The sequence below is a fragment of the Oxyura jamaicensis genome, chromosome 3, assembly GCF_011077185.1.
Source record: "Oxyura jamaicensis isolate SHBP4307 breed ruddy duck chromosome 3, BPBGC_Ojam_1.0, whole genome shotgun sequence".
NCBI classification, from domain to species: domain Eukaryota; kingdom Metazoa; phylum Chordata; class Aves; order Anseriformes; family Anatidae; genus Oxyura; species Oxyura jamaicensis.
The window spans coordinates 20,914,743-20,929,513 of record NC_048895.1 but is presented as its reverse complement, the minus strand read 5'-3'; the positions used below and the strand labels follow the sequence as shown (position 1 = coordinate 20,929,513).

At 40.2% G+C, this 14,771-nt stretch overlaps 1 protein-coding gene across 4 annotated transcripts in view; it reads right to left on the bottom strand.

The window, feature by feature from the left end:
- RPS6KC1 (ribosomal protein S6 kinase C1) overlaps positions 1-14,771 on the bottom strand; it is a 94,580-nt gene that overhangs the window by 31,471 nt on the left and 48,338 nt on the right. For all 4 annotated transcript variants that reach the window (XM_035323260.1, XM_035323263.1, XM_035323261.1 and 1 more), the window contains 2 exons: positions 4,605-4,652; positions 2,871-3,003 (listed from right to left, as the gene is read on the bottom strand). In XM_035323260.1, coding sequence (XP_035179151.1) covers positions 2,871-3,003; positions 4,605-4,652 — 181 coding nt within the window. The remainder of the gene's footprint in view (positions 1-2,870; positions 3,004-4,604; positions 4,653-14,771) is intronic.

Below are 14,771 nucleotides of genomic sequence, written 5' to 3'. Positions count from 1 at the left end.
AAAGCTTTTATTTCAAAGCAGCCTCCTGAAAAAGCCCCTTGCCAAGGACCAGATCACCTTTCCTACCTTTTCTGATCTCCCTCTCGTCTTTATAGTACTACCTCCTTTCCTAACAACAAATCTGCAGCAAGCCAGAACACTACCACGTCGTTGTCTTTCAATTCCTGTGTGCAGCAAGCCTCTTCAGCATGAAGTTTCTTGAGTGCTCTCCAGATTGATAGGAACTCCAGCTTATTTATGCTTAAAGAGATTTGACAGCTTCTAACAGCCACTTAAACTTTGATGTCCCATGGAAGCCCCCCAGCCTATTTTTGAAGCATCTGTTTCTAAAATTTCTGGAGTTGTTAGTGCCAAGAAGAAGTGAGGCCTTATTAACATCAGATTGGCTCTCTACCACACTAGAATTTGGCAAGTGCTTTCCAACAAAGCTACAAGATAACTTTATGGACTTTCATGCTTCTAAGACACCCTCGAAGCCTGCAACTGCAGCCAGGAGAGAAGCCTGTTAGAGGACCCAAGACCTCACTCACCAATCTGAGCATGTAACAGCAACATGACTTACTGGAAAAGAAAAATATTTTACATTTTGAGCAAAAGCTTGGGGTCAAGCTTTCAGAATGCCATGCAAAACCGAACAGTTTGGGCTGCACTTAATAATGTGGTTAAGATTTACTATAAACAGGAAATAGCAGGCTCTTTAGCAAATACATAATATCTCTAACAAAACATTAAAGGACCCTCTGAAAATGAGGGGAAACTGCAGTTTATAACTTACACCCATAAGCATCCAAGTCAAGAGAAGCCATGCATCATGTACCATCAGCAACAGCCCTCACACACATCAAAATCCCTTCTCGTCCCTCCAGCAACCTCCCTGCAATGCCCCCTGGCTCTTCTCACATTCCCTAGCCTCAGCTCCCCTTTCAGCAAGTGCTCATATCCCATCTGTGCCCCCTCTCCCAACTCCACCTCAAAATAACCCACCTCCCTCCCACGTCTCCTGCTTGCCTGAGTTTGTCCCACAGCTGGGAGAAAGGCAACGCGAGCTGTGGCTGCCTCCAAGGACGTGTTTGCTGACTGGCCAGCCAACATGAGAATGCTTCACAGACACCACCTCTGCTGCTGACAGATCAAACAAATGTCATTGGGTTTTGCACAAGGCTCTAAGTTGCACAAACCTGATTTAGCAGGCACTTGGTAAATTTAAGATCCTTCCTGGCAGAACTCAAAACAATTTGTTACAGCCAGGGTTGGTAAGAGCAGGAGATTTACGCCAAGCACTTTGTCACTGGATTTGTGACCATGTCAAAGATGACTAGAAGAGAGTTATTCCTTCTTAAAGAAAACACACCATCCATCCCAAATGTTAAGCTGAGGTTTCTGTTCTTAAATGGAAGGGGTCTGACCATTCAATGTCTCCATTTTTATTACTGTCATCACAATAAAACTATCACTTTCAGGAGACTATTTTTGTTAACCAAATTAAATTAAGCCTTTCTTAAAATTTCTGTTCTCGCCATCTGACCACTACATCACCACATTTCACTACTACTATACCCAGTTTTCCATCTGTCTTGAGAAGGGACAGTCTTCCCAAAGAGAAGAGAAAAACTCCAGGTCTTCAGACATTGCAGAAGTATCAGGAACAGTATTTTTTAATTTTTATTTTACCTGGTCTCCAAATCTTTGATTATGTTAGCCTTAAGATCTGTTGGTATCAGAGAAGGGTCTGTTTTTTGTTTAACTATTACTTCTCAAAACAAACCATACCAGTTTAACTGGAGATTGCATTGCAGGTGATAGCTTCTAAATTATTTGCCTGAATTACACACACCTTAAGAAAAGTAGCATTGTACAGAGCTGCACCACAACCCTTCAAGAGCACCATCAGACAGCACTGTAATGTGAGGCCTTTCTTCATGCATCACTGCCCGTGGCAAAACCATGTCACACACAGCACAAAAAAATCATTCGTGTTGTATAGTTAAAGTTAACTGACCTCATGTGACATAGATTTTGCCTTTTTCATGAACAATTTAAGTTATTAGGAATGAAAGAAATAACATTCAATGTAATAACATTATCTTCTCTATCAGTTAGCTTAGTTCCTTCCAATAATCCATTCCGACTGAATTATTAACATTTCCTAAAAAGAGAACTATTAGCAAACCCCAAATTTATATTCTGCACTCACTCTAAATAAATATGGGTAATTGCATTTGGGGAATATTTAAATCCAGGTGTTAGAGGAAAAAATCAAGACATAATTATTTTTTGCCACCTGTTCCCCGTTTTAACATTTAACAGGAATTTCATAAATAGTTTGAAGGCACAACTCTGTGGTTCTGCTTTGAACTCCTATGTGATGCCACTAGCTATTTTCTTAAAAACCCAGATCAGAATAACTACGTGGTATTAACCAATAGGCAAATGCTCTATTTTTTTTTTAAGCAGAGCTATTAAACTCTTGTGGGAATACTTGTCAGATACTAAACGCTTTACTAGCCAAACTTCACAAAAGACTTAGCCAAAGACTTTGTTTCTCAGAGATGACTGTAAACACTACAGATATTTGTTGCAGCCAAAGCACTCACTCTCCTGTAGAAAATAAACAGTTGGAAGCTTTCATTATCACTACAATTTAAGTAACCCATCAAGATTTGAGGCTATTTGAAACAGGAATCAAATCCACCACAAAATGAGGAGGAAAAGGAGGAGGGAGGGTGTGGGGTGTCTTACATGACATCTCTTAGGCATTGTAAAAATATTTTAATTAGAGATATGAGAGATTCATTTGACACTGAAATGTACCATCGATTAAAAACCTAAACCTTTGACTCTTCAGCAATATACTTAAACAAGAGACAAACCTTCTGCATGCTGTAACACGAGAAAGACAGACTCCTCGGAGATGATGTACTTGTGCAGACACACCATGTTGGGCACACAGCGGGGGATGATGGTCGTTCTGCTCCTGCTGTACTCACTACTTTTCCTTAGACCCTGACAGAGAACAAAAAGGTCAGTTGTACCCTCAGTTGCCTTTGGAGCCTGCTGTGCTCTGTGTTTATCAACCAAACTAATCTATCCGAGTTACTCTGGGCTTCAGAGAAACCACTCATCTGCTGCTCTATGCCCCTCGGTCCCCCGAGGCTGTGCTGATGGCATCTGGCGCGTTTCCAGAGAACAGAAGATGGCACAAAGCTGCCATTAAAATCAATTACATGGGTCAATGTTTTTATTAGAATCTCTCTCAAACTAAGTCATCAGGATGACACTCAGTTATTTCCCTGTGACCTTTTTTAAAAAATTTATTTTTGTGTGTGACCAAAAGACACTATTAAAAAATTCAGTTCAAGTTCTAAAGACAAAAGAATGCCCTGGACTTACAGGTAATCCGCACATTTCCATTGTACTTTAGTAAAGACAGCAACAACAACCACAACAAAAAGGAAAGGAAGGGATTAGTCTCCTTGAGAGGTAATGATTTTTGGGAGGTAGCACAGAGATGAAGTTGCCAGAAGTGAAAAAATTGATGTGGGAGGGAGAAAGGGAGGCGAGAAAGAAAGGAAAAAAAAATTAAGTCAATAGTGTGACCTATTACAATATTGATAAACATAAGCAGTTAAATGGGAAATTCAATGTTACCCTATCTGCCAGCAGATAAAGTGAGGTTCCAGGATACAATATTCACAAATAATCCTTTCTGAGGAACAAACAGGTTTTCTGTACCCTACATATACTTCAGACAAATCACTTCAGAGGCCAAATGCATTAAGTTAAGGGAGGGTTGTAAGCCAGACCTGAAGCAAAGTTACAAAATATTAACAAATAATTATAGCTCCATGTCCAGGACATCGCTGTTTTTTTAGCCCTTCCTCCTATCAGCAGAGTCATTCATTTCAATAGCCCCAATAACAAGACTCGGACTAAACTAATTCTCAGCATCACAGATGCTCCAAGCATGTTGGGATCTTGATCTGAGCATTTTCTGAAACAAGAAAGAGTAATATAATATATATATATATATTACAAACGATTAACGATTCATTAGGTTAATAGTTTAGTAGCATTACAGCCATTTTTCAGATCCTATTGATGTAAACCATAGAGAAACAATTTTGGATAAGAACAGTCATCCATTTCATCTGGAATCTCCTTTGGCCGATATCCTATTCTTCAACTAAGGGAAGCCCAGACATGATGAAGATGTGGATGTACTGGGGCTAAGAAGAATTTTTATTTTAACTTCTTTAATCAGCAGAATGTATATACTCTGAGTTGGCAGGGTTTTAGAGATCTTTTAAGGACCACATTGAAACTGCGAGCGTTCACCAAAGCCTGCTGAGGTATTACCCTCAATTACCAGCAGCAACTCAGGTGAGTACACCAGCACATATGAGCACTAGAGAAGTTACACAAAGAAAGGAATGGAAAGCAACTGAATACTGAGAAAAAGAATTCCAGTGCCCTTAAGAGGGATCTGTGTATTAACATGGTAATACACCACAGAGATAACTCTGCACATTAGATGCAGTGATCTTTGCGTGGTGGTGTAAATTAGGAGGCCAGACTGTTAAGAGAAGTAATAAGCCTTTACTCACCTTCAGTATAAAAGTCTGCTGTGTTCTTGTGTCCATTACAAGCAAAACCTAAGGAAAAAGCATTCAGAGAAATATTTAAGATTCATGAGTAAGATAACAATATAAGGTTCTTAATGTTGAATAGTCTTGCAAAGGATGTCATGTAAGTTGTGACTTAAAAAAAATGAAAGCCCTGCAGCATACATTTGTTAACCAGTTTTTTCCTTTAAAGGAAAATACTATGATTGAGGATATAGATCTGTAGAGAACTACCGGATTGTCACCTGATTCCCCATCAGCTAACTTAAAGAATGAATCCTAAACTGATAAAAGGACTTTATAACCAGAATCCAAATTACAGAAATGCAACAGTAGCAACAAAATAAAACACAAAAAGTAACCTTCACATAGCATTAGTTTCCTATGTTACTTCATTTAAATCCCAATTTATTTACTTTGTTCCAACTCACTGTACTTACCTTCCATATTTTTCCCCCATTAGGCTTTCTATCCACCAAAGGTTTTCCGGTTTTCCTTTTTTTCCCTTTTTTTTTTTTTTTTTTTGGGGGGGGAGGGGAGCTGCATACCTTCTTCCCAGGAAGCTAACCTAAAAGCTGGCCAGGCACACACCCAAGCCACAGGAAAATGATTTACCAGCTATATACTGCTGTCTCATTCCTCAGCTGCCCTTTTTGTTTTGCAACATTCATAAGCCACAGCAGAAACAGCTGCAAAGAAGTTCCTTTCCTGTCTGTAAAGCAGTATTAAGGTAACAGCAAAAACAAGGCTTCATTCTGGGAGAAAAGAGTGGACAGGTTCGCTGCAGAAAGGAAAACACCTACGGCTGCAGAGAACGTCTCTGCCAAGTGTGCGTTACCTCTGCTGAAAGCACTTCAAGCACAGCACAGTGATGACAGGAGCACTAAGCTATGTCTTGCCTCTTAGCAAGCTCTGTTTGTTTATGTGCTGAAAACAAAACAAACAAAAATTAGATATGTATATACATATGGGAAACTACATCTTCAGGGAGCTGGAACTATCTGCCTCTCTGGCTTCAAATCACTGTGCTTAGGATTGTTTGTAAACTCCAAGAACACAGATGTACTTGAAAAGCACCAGCTGCAAGCCAGCCACAAGAACAAGCTCCAGCACAAGACCAATCCTCCTTGAGGAGCAAGAACAAGATATGCACCCACTGTTCATTTACAGTAGACATTGTAAGCTCTGAGTACAAGCAGTCAGATTCAGTTATAACAAAATATTTCAGCTGCAAAATCAAACACCTGAAGGACTGAAAATGCAGCACTGGGTTTACTACCCCTGGAGGGCCATAGGCAAGACACAGCAACTCCACTCAGAGGTGCAAGTCAGCTCACAGCCAAGAAGGCATCTTGCAGGGGAGTGATGCATCAGGGCAACACGATGCTGGTCTTGTCAGCTGCAGGAGGACAGCACAGCACTCGCTCTCCCTTATCTCCACGATTTGGGGCAATGAGGGAGCTGTGCCCACTGTCTCCTGAAGGCTGATGCTTACTAAGTTCACCTGCTGACCTTCTCTACACCAAGGGGAACCACCAGAAGAGCTGGCACATGCTGTGCCCACGGCAAGGTGAGGTGAAGATGTGCACAAAGGCCAGCACGAGAGGTTTTGGGCAGCACCGTGCAAGCTTCCCCAAAGCTGTGGCTGCAGCAGGGCAAGCGCTGCTCTTTGGGATGGCCACATTCAAAACGTTGTCCTTGGTCTCTCCCCGTTGCACTCCTGAGCATCTCAAGCAAGAGGAAGCAAGTTGGAGTTTTTTTCTCATCGTTGCTCTTGCCAAATTTCTCCAAAAGAAATAAAGAGAGAGCTATTTCTCCATCTCAAAGACTTCCTCTTCTACTAGAGTTGCACCCAGTATTAAAAGCCATTCTCTGCCTTCTAGTGAAAAAATATCATCAGAAGATGCAATTGCTGATGTTTTTTGAGAAAGGAATGCCAAGCAGTTTCCACGTCAATAGCATAACTCACTCCCTAGGCCACCAAATTTCTCCAAACAATTATTCAGTTCTCTTACTTGGGTCTTCCAGAAACAGTAGGAACCAGCTGAATAAATGATAACCACAGAACTGTTTTTTGTTATCCTTGCTTAACCAAAAAGGCATGACAATAAAGAGATATACAAACAATAAAGAAAACCAGAAGAGGAAAAATGACAGCCACTTTGCAGGAGGTGCCAAAAGAAGACAGATAAAAACGGTTCAAAACAATTATGTGTTTACAGTCACTTTCCTCGTGTCCCAAGTTTGTTTGTGACCAGACACTGTTCACATTGAGGCAATAAATACAAGAACATATGTGATTTTTTTTTAAATGTGCCCTTTGACTGTCAATATCTCCCAAACAGGTGTTGGCTAAATGATTATAAATTGGCCTCTGGATACACCTCTTCAACTGAGCCGTACCAGGACTGGCGATAATATAATTAGACCTAAAAACATCAGGCTGGTGAATGCTTTCCATCTGTTTGGCAATAATGTTTAGTTAACAATAGTCTTTAAAAGAAGCACCTTCAACTTCAGTTCTTAAAGTTATTTATAGGGCCATTCTTAACACACCAGCACTCTTGCTAACAAGAGCTTTAGCCACTTGGAAATTATTAGCCATACGGCTCTGTAGGAAAAGGAATGACAGCATTTAACATCTGTATCTCTCCAGATTTACAAGCATCAACCTCGTTTAAAGTCACTTCTTAATGAACAGTTCTGTGGTCTGTATTAATATTATAGTTGCATGCACAAAGATCATAAGGAGCCAAACATTTTTTTAATACCAACAGTAGGCCAATCAGTAATGAAGCTGTCAGCATAAAGGACAGAATAATAGCTTCTTTAACCCTCAAACAGGATTTGTTCATTTGTAGAGTAGAAGACACCAATTTAAAAACTGCTCATGGGTTTGCTCACCTTTATAAAGACAAAAATCTAATTTGGTACTAATTTGATACAATTGTCTTTCCAATAAAAGGCTCCTAAAGCCATCTTTTATTTCATGATAAAACAACTGCTATAACTAAAACTGTCATGAAATAATTACCTTTGATAGCATACCTTATTGCACAAATACAATTAATGTATTCCTCCCTTTCATTTTTCACACTTGCTTATCAGCACGGTATTAGCATATGGTGTAACAGAACAGATTAGCGAGCCCAAGCCCTATACGATGACATATAGAACGACTACCTCTAACGGGAATAAAGCAGACAACGGGTCCCTTTAGGGCTGCCTTCATCTGTTGTTGTATTACTGCATCAAAATGGACGTAGCAGCTACCGCTTTGTAACAGCTGCAATAACAAATAGTATTTGTGTGCCTTTGAGGGTAACTACCTAGCTGTACTAACCAGTCTTACTAACCAGCTTCCCCATCGAGCATCGTAACTTTCCCCAGTGATGAAAAGCCACAGCTCCAGTTCATTCAATGGGAGATTATTTCTTTGCTGATTCAATACCTACTTTTCCACGAGACTGTTTCCTTCACAGGGGATTTCAAGCAGGCCAGGAAGAACCACAAAAGGAACTGTTCGCTGCTATTTGACCCTGGCAGACTGTGGACTTTGCAAGGGCCCATTAAAACCAAAATCTATTTGTAGGAGAGGCAGCCTGCGTGCACGTTACAAAAAGGTGGTCTAACAAGACTCACACAAATCATTAAAGGAATACACAACTGAATAAATCCCTGATCAGAACACTGACATTTCAGGAAGGGGTAAGACCAGGAAAGAAACAAAGTGTCTGTCACAGGTATATTTGCTTGACTTTTTGTCACACAAACAGTGCAAAGGAAGGCGAGCAGCTCTTGGACACGTTACCCAGGTTGTGCAGAAGTGCACAACGGTAACTCTGCTCGTGACCCAGATGCCAATTCATTCTCCTCACCTCATACTTTCCGGCCAGGGTACCTGAACAAGCCTTTTCTGTTTACGCACCTTCACACCTCTCTCTCACTGCGAAAGGGAGCACTTGCAAGTTTTTCGATTCTTTTTCTAAGGTTCCTTTTTAAAATGCAAAGTGACAAACCTCTACCAGAACGACATACCGGGACAAAACAGAACGCCACATAACGTTCCCCGCTGCGTAACTCTATCCCTCCCCAGAGCAAATCAGACAGAGATGCTTGTATTAGAGCGGGCTGCTCCTGGCTTGCAATGAGCTGATGGAGCCTGTTTTGCTGGTGATGACTACTGTGTAACTTGTAATATTTAATACCTCAAAACAATGAGCTGTCAACTGCAACATTCAGCATCCTCTCTCAGAGGGGAGGTAGAAAAATGCACAGCAGGGCATTCCTGGGCACTGAGCATCTAGGCTGTGACACAAAAGGAGACGAAACAAAATCCTATTTGTAGTACCAATGTACAAACACGGTAACGCTCTACGTATCACACTGGCTTTTGCAGCTCCACTGTTGCTTATTCATTTTTCCTTATTGTTGTGTGTTGATGACGAGATCGAAGCGGCCAAAAGTACTGACAGGCAGTTAATGCTTGTCACAAATATATAGTGTAAATAAGTGTCTTCACCACTTATCCCTATTTTGTACAAGCATCAAGCTCTCAGGCACAACCTAAAATACATGTGAACACAACAACGTTGCATGGCAGCATCTCAGTCAACTGGCAGACAGCAATATCCCTGGGTGATGCCAAATGCAATTTTCTACTTGGGGTTTGTTTTTTTTTTGTTTGTTTGTTTTTTGTTTGGTTGGTTATTGTTTTGTTTTGTTTTTTAATTTGGGGGGGTGTGGTGTTTTTTGGTTTTTGTTTTTTTAAGTCAAGGGTTAATTCTGATGCTGACAGCAGCTACTTAAAAAAATTAGCTTCTTAGATTTGATTTACAGTGTATCCAACAGCTTAGTGGAAAATAAATTCAATTCAATTCAGTACAGTAGGTATAATTAATTGGAAAAAAATAAAATAAAACCTGCCTGGTAAATAATGACAGACTAGCTTTAAGAAAACAGTTCATTTTAGGATCCTTTAAATGCACAGAAATTAGCAAATGTTTCAATATGCTAATTTTTTTAATTAAAAGATATTTCTGCAGTAAAAGCTCTTTCATATGCACTACTGATTCTTCATCAAACGTTAAGTTTCCAACTTAACACCAGTATAGCCGGTGGCAGCCTGAAGGTTTACCATCTGCTGCCACCCAAAGTCACGGTGGCCACCTTCAGAACATATGCATCAAAGCCCTGAGATAAGAGACTGAAGGAATACTGCAGAAGTCAGCATAAGGGGAATCACAAACCCAGAGGCAGGCAACAGGCAAGTCACCAGGAAAAAAGAGCGTGGTGAACCATCAGTCACCCTACCGAGCACCCAACCAAGGTCGCAGGGGACACTACTGCACGAACTAAGGACAGCTCTAAATGTGCCGCTCTCCTGCAGGTGGCTTTCATATAAATGCAGTGCTCCAACACATTGCAGTCATTTGCTTTCCCAATCCCCCTTTCCTTTCTGTTTTTTTCCCCTTCCTCCCCAGCCAGTATCTAATAATGATGTTTTCACAGACTTCACACTTCCAGGACACGGCACAGAACGTGGCTGTGCTGCTCTCCTTCCTTGTGTAACGTTTAACACTGATCAAAATAAACAAACACTTGTTTTGTAAACACTTACAAAAATGGGGCTTTAGGTTCACTAACGCAGGTTGAAAAATAGTTCATGCCTGATCAAATAAAATGGAACTTATTGTAGTAGGTTACTATCCCCTACTACAGTACCAGATACCTGAAGGGTTTTGAAGATACACCGCAGCTGAGAAATTATTTTGAAAAAATAGCTCTATTTTGTCATTGAATTGCTGTTCTCCTCTGAAGACTCATCATATAATCATATAATGTCAGCGGGTCATCTATTGATTCTGGTCCTTACTTCTTAAACAAATTCAATCTCATCATAGGATAGATTGTCTAGCAAAAGTCCTACAAACTCAGAGGGGTCGGATGACCACCCACCATATTGTCCTTGCACCAGTTGGGTGGAAAATCCTTCCAGGTAGTGAGTGATAGACAACCAGGAATGAGACAAGTTGGTGACCTGATACTAGAATGAGTACTTGGGACTTGACAAAAACCTTAGCTAGGGCAGCCATACAGCTGACTGCCATGCTCAGGGCACAGTTGTGGTGATGAGGCAGAAGCAGACATACAATTCCCCTTGCTCTCTTCAGCTGTGCTGGCTGTCAAGGTTACCAGGATTAAAAGATCTGCTTAACACAGATTTATTCTTGTCAGTTTTCAGATTACACCACCCGGACTCGAGCTCGTCTCCCTCTGTCGTTATAAAAAGAGATTACATTTGGCTAATATGTATGAAAAATGTGATTATTGCTTATCCTTGTACCTGTGCAATATGAATTATCTTCAGTTTGCAATTATTCTTCCTTTCAAACCATTATTATAAGGAACTTAAGGTTTGTATATTCTATGACTTGCAATAATAGTGTACTTAAAAGACAAATGGTGCAGCTCTAAATAATGCAAATACTCAGGAAGCAGCATGCATTCAAATTCAAGTTTTTAAATACTTTCAATTGGTTGTAACAGAAAGGAACGCTCACTATCTTATGGCAAACTAAAACCTGGTCAAAAAATGACAAATGGTGAAATATTAAGCTAGAGAACATACCTGGCATGTTACAGAAGAGAATACAGTTTACAATAAGAAATGTCCCTCAGCATCAGAGTAATGCCTGGCACCTATTATAAACCAAGCAAACTTGATAATATTTAGGAAGACAAAGTTTTTTTAATTTCAGTTCAGAAGACGAAGTTATTTAATTTAGAAGAAAATATCTCTATAAATTATTTGTTTCTGGAAATCAGAAGATACATATAGTTCAGATTGCAATTATTTATTTATTTGTTCATTCATTCAGTTTTAGAGTTGAGCAAACCTGTTTACTTGGGGTTTAAGCCTTGCTGCAGCTTAGGAGTAATCCTCCAGCAATAGGAAAAGCGCAGTGAGAAATCAAGAAATCATTTTTGATGACGATTCTGTGGTTGATTTGATTTTGTAGGATTTGGCAAGCTACTTAGGAAATTAAAGGGTTAACACAACCTAAAACAAGCCCCTGGAAGTTTCTTTGTTTGTATAGCATTTACTATTATTACTAGTTTCAAATTTTTAACCATTTTTGCCACTGCTATTTTCCATTATGTGGTGTTTGGATGAAGAAAACTCGTTAGTTGAATTCATTATAATGTTTTCAGCCAGTTTCTCTTTTTCCAAGCATAATAGTGAAACAAGGATGAATATCTGTACTCAATCATGCTGTTTATTACAGCTCCTTTCCCCCCCACCTCTTATGTACACACAGCCTCTCATTCAAATCCCTAAGACGATCTAAAGAAGCTTGGCAACGTGCACTTGAGAGCCAGGTGAGAGAAGCCATCTGCTATGGTCAACTCCCTTTCACAACTGCACCTCTCTTTAAACTCACCTCAAAATAAAATGCTGGATATTTACATTTTTAAACAAACACTAAAAGGACACAGCTACCACAATATAAAATATTAATGCACAGCACACACTGCCATAAAAAGAGTTAATTTCTCCTACTCTCTGTTTAAACTCTATTACAACTAACCATAAACTGTTTGATTCAACTACGGGTCTGCAGATCTTGCATGTGAACTCCACAGATTCTTCCTACTTTTGCTTTTTCCATGTGCACTGGTCAAGTAGACAAGCAGTAACCACACTTACCCACAAGTAACCACACTTTCTAAATCATTAATAACACTGATTTGGTTGATCTGCATACTTCTAAGGTCAATTCATCTTAGTGTATTAACATTAGTTATGACTCCTCATGATAGCGTAACAGCAAAGGAAAAAAACCTGTGCTGAACAGAAACGTTTCCAGTTCTTCAGAAAACAAACAAAAAAAAAGTTATTTACTTATAGAATCCCCCTCAGGAACTCCCAAAATAATGCTAGCCAAGGCCCCGATGAGAGTATTTTGTTTTTACCAGGTTTCGGCTTGTATAATGAAGCTTAACAAACAGTGTATTGAACAACAAGCTCAAATGTACAGACATCTGTGGAAGACTGATCACAGTCACATCGGTGCCAATACAGACAATGTGGCTTGATGGGGGTCCAGGGGAGGAGACAGAAAAGACATAAAAGACAGTCATTGGTTACAGAGGCATAGTTATTACTTAATGTACTCAGCTTTCAAGATGAATCTTTAAATTGAATGAATCTAAATAACAGAAGGTTCTAAAGAATAAGAAATTGGGCTTGAAACAGCATTGTTAAGGTATCCAGCAGCACCATAACAAAGTAGTTTCTTCAGGGGCCAGTTGTAGCTTCAAAGGAAAGATTTGCCTAGGGCAGAAACTCAGCACAGAATCTGCAACCTGGCTTTTTAATTAGACAAATTTTGAAAGCAAAAATCTTTGGTATTCCAAAAAAAAGGAAGCTTTCTACTTTAAGGCACAAGAACTGATAAAATAATTGATCATTCTTGGTTGCTGGTAACGATAGCTAAAATATTTAGATATTAGCCTGTTTTCAGCATGGTACCTCCGCTAATATTAACAGCTATACTTGCCAATCAGCAATGGAGCCTAAAGCCCACAACATTTGCAGGACAAAAGCCACATAGAGAACTAATTAAGGCTCTAACTTTACGAAACCTACCCACAGGTAGACCCTTCCCATAATAAACACATAAAATACCTGCAAACACATCTAGTTAACCATTGATGCCATGAAGTGAGCAAACGGAGCAGCATTTAAGAAACCTGGTTTCCTCAAGCACTGGTGTTTAGCCTCTTGGTTCTATTAAAGCAGTCAGATTTGTACCACAACCTTTGTACAAGAGCAGAAGCAAAGGGTGAGAGGCAAAGCACTGATATGGGAGCTCCACTATGAATTTTCACAACACCTTTCAGAGTTGAATAATGCTAAGATCTCTAATTCTCTCACGTTCAGCAGAAAAGGGGTCAATACAGGAAAAAAATATATATTCACTTAACAAGGGAGGTGGAAAGGAAGAAAGAGAGAAAGATGGTCCATCAGCAATAAACCAGACTAAAATTAAATGTCTAATAATTTTGCCTAGTCTGAAAGAGTTCAGAAAATCCAACCTTTCAGGTAGCAACAAGCATTTTATCTGTGAACAGGAAGCCAATTCAAAATACTTCAAGTGGCTTCAAAAGAAGAACAAAGACTGACATTACTCTGAGGCAAGGCACTGAACCTTTCAGCATTTGATGGAGTGAAGGTTAACAGCTGGTTTTCTCGAGTCAGCACTGCCACAGGCAGACACCAGCCTGGGCCTCAAGTGGCAGCGGGAGAACGACTGCAAACCAGCCACCGCTGCTTACATGTCCCTGTGTATAGGCCAGTCTTGCACAGGACTAGGCAAGACAGCAGTAAAATGTCGGTGGCTCTTTACTATCCACACACTTGCTTTCTGCTGAAACCAACAAAGACGCCTCAGGGTTAGGACAGGAGAAGACTATTTTCAGGCAAAACTCTGCGTGACACTGAGTCCGCTATAGACTTGGGCCCAAAAGCAGGAAGCACGGCATCTTCAACTCTGGCTCTGAAAATCAGAATCCATTTTCAAGAATAAACGCTCTAGGCCACGCACTTGGGCCCAGCAGGGATACTTGCATCAGAAACTTACCTACCAGTTTGGATTTCTCCATGGCGTGAGCTTTACAGAGTATATACAAGCAGAGATGGAGGCAAAAAAAAGGGACGGTGAGGAAGAAAGCAAGATGGTGTTTTAAACCAAAGGCAGGGGCATCACCTCTGTCACGTGGATACGTGTGTGCACCTGTGCTCCATGTTCACACGCACTGAACATTTGTACTTACAGCACCTTTTCATTTGCGTCATTACTTGACGAATACTTAGAAACAAGTAAGATAAAAGACAAGACTAAGTGTGTAATAAGAATAATCTGGAAGCAGGTATGCAGAGTACAAAGACACCTGAAGGAATACTGCTGCTTTTTCCACACAGTAATTACACATTAACTCAGACCCCTATAATACTGTTTACACACAAGCATACCAGCTGTATACACAGGCCTGTTCTCTCAGACCACTCCTCGCACACATCTCCAACACAAAGATCTTGTATTTCTGTCATTGACAGAACCCCGATTCTTCCCAGCACTGCCA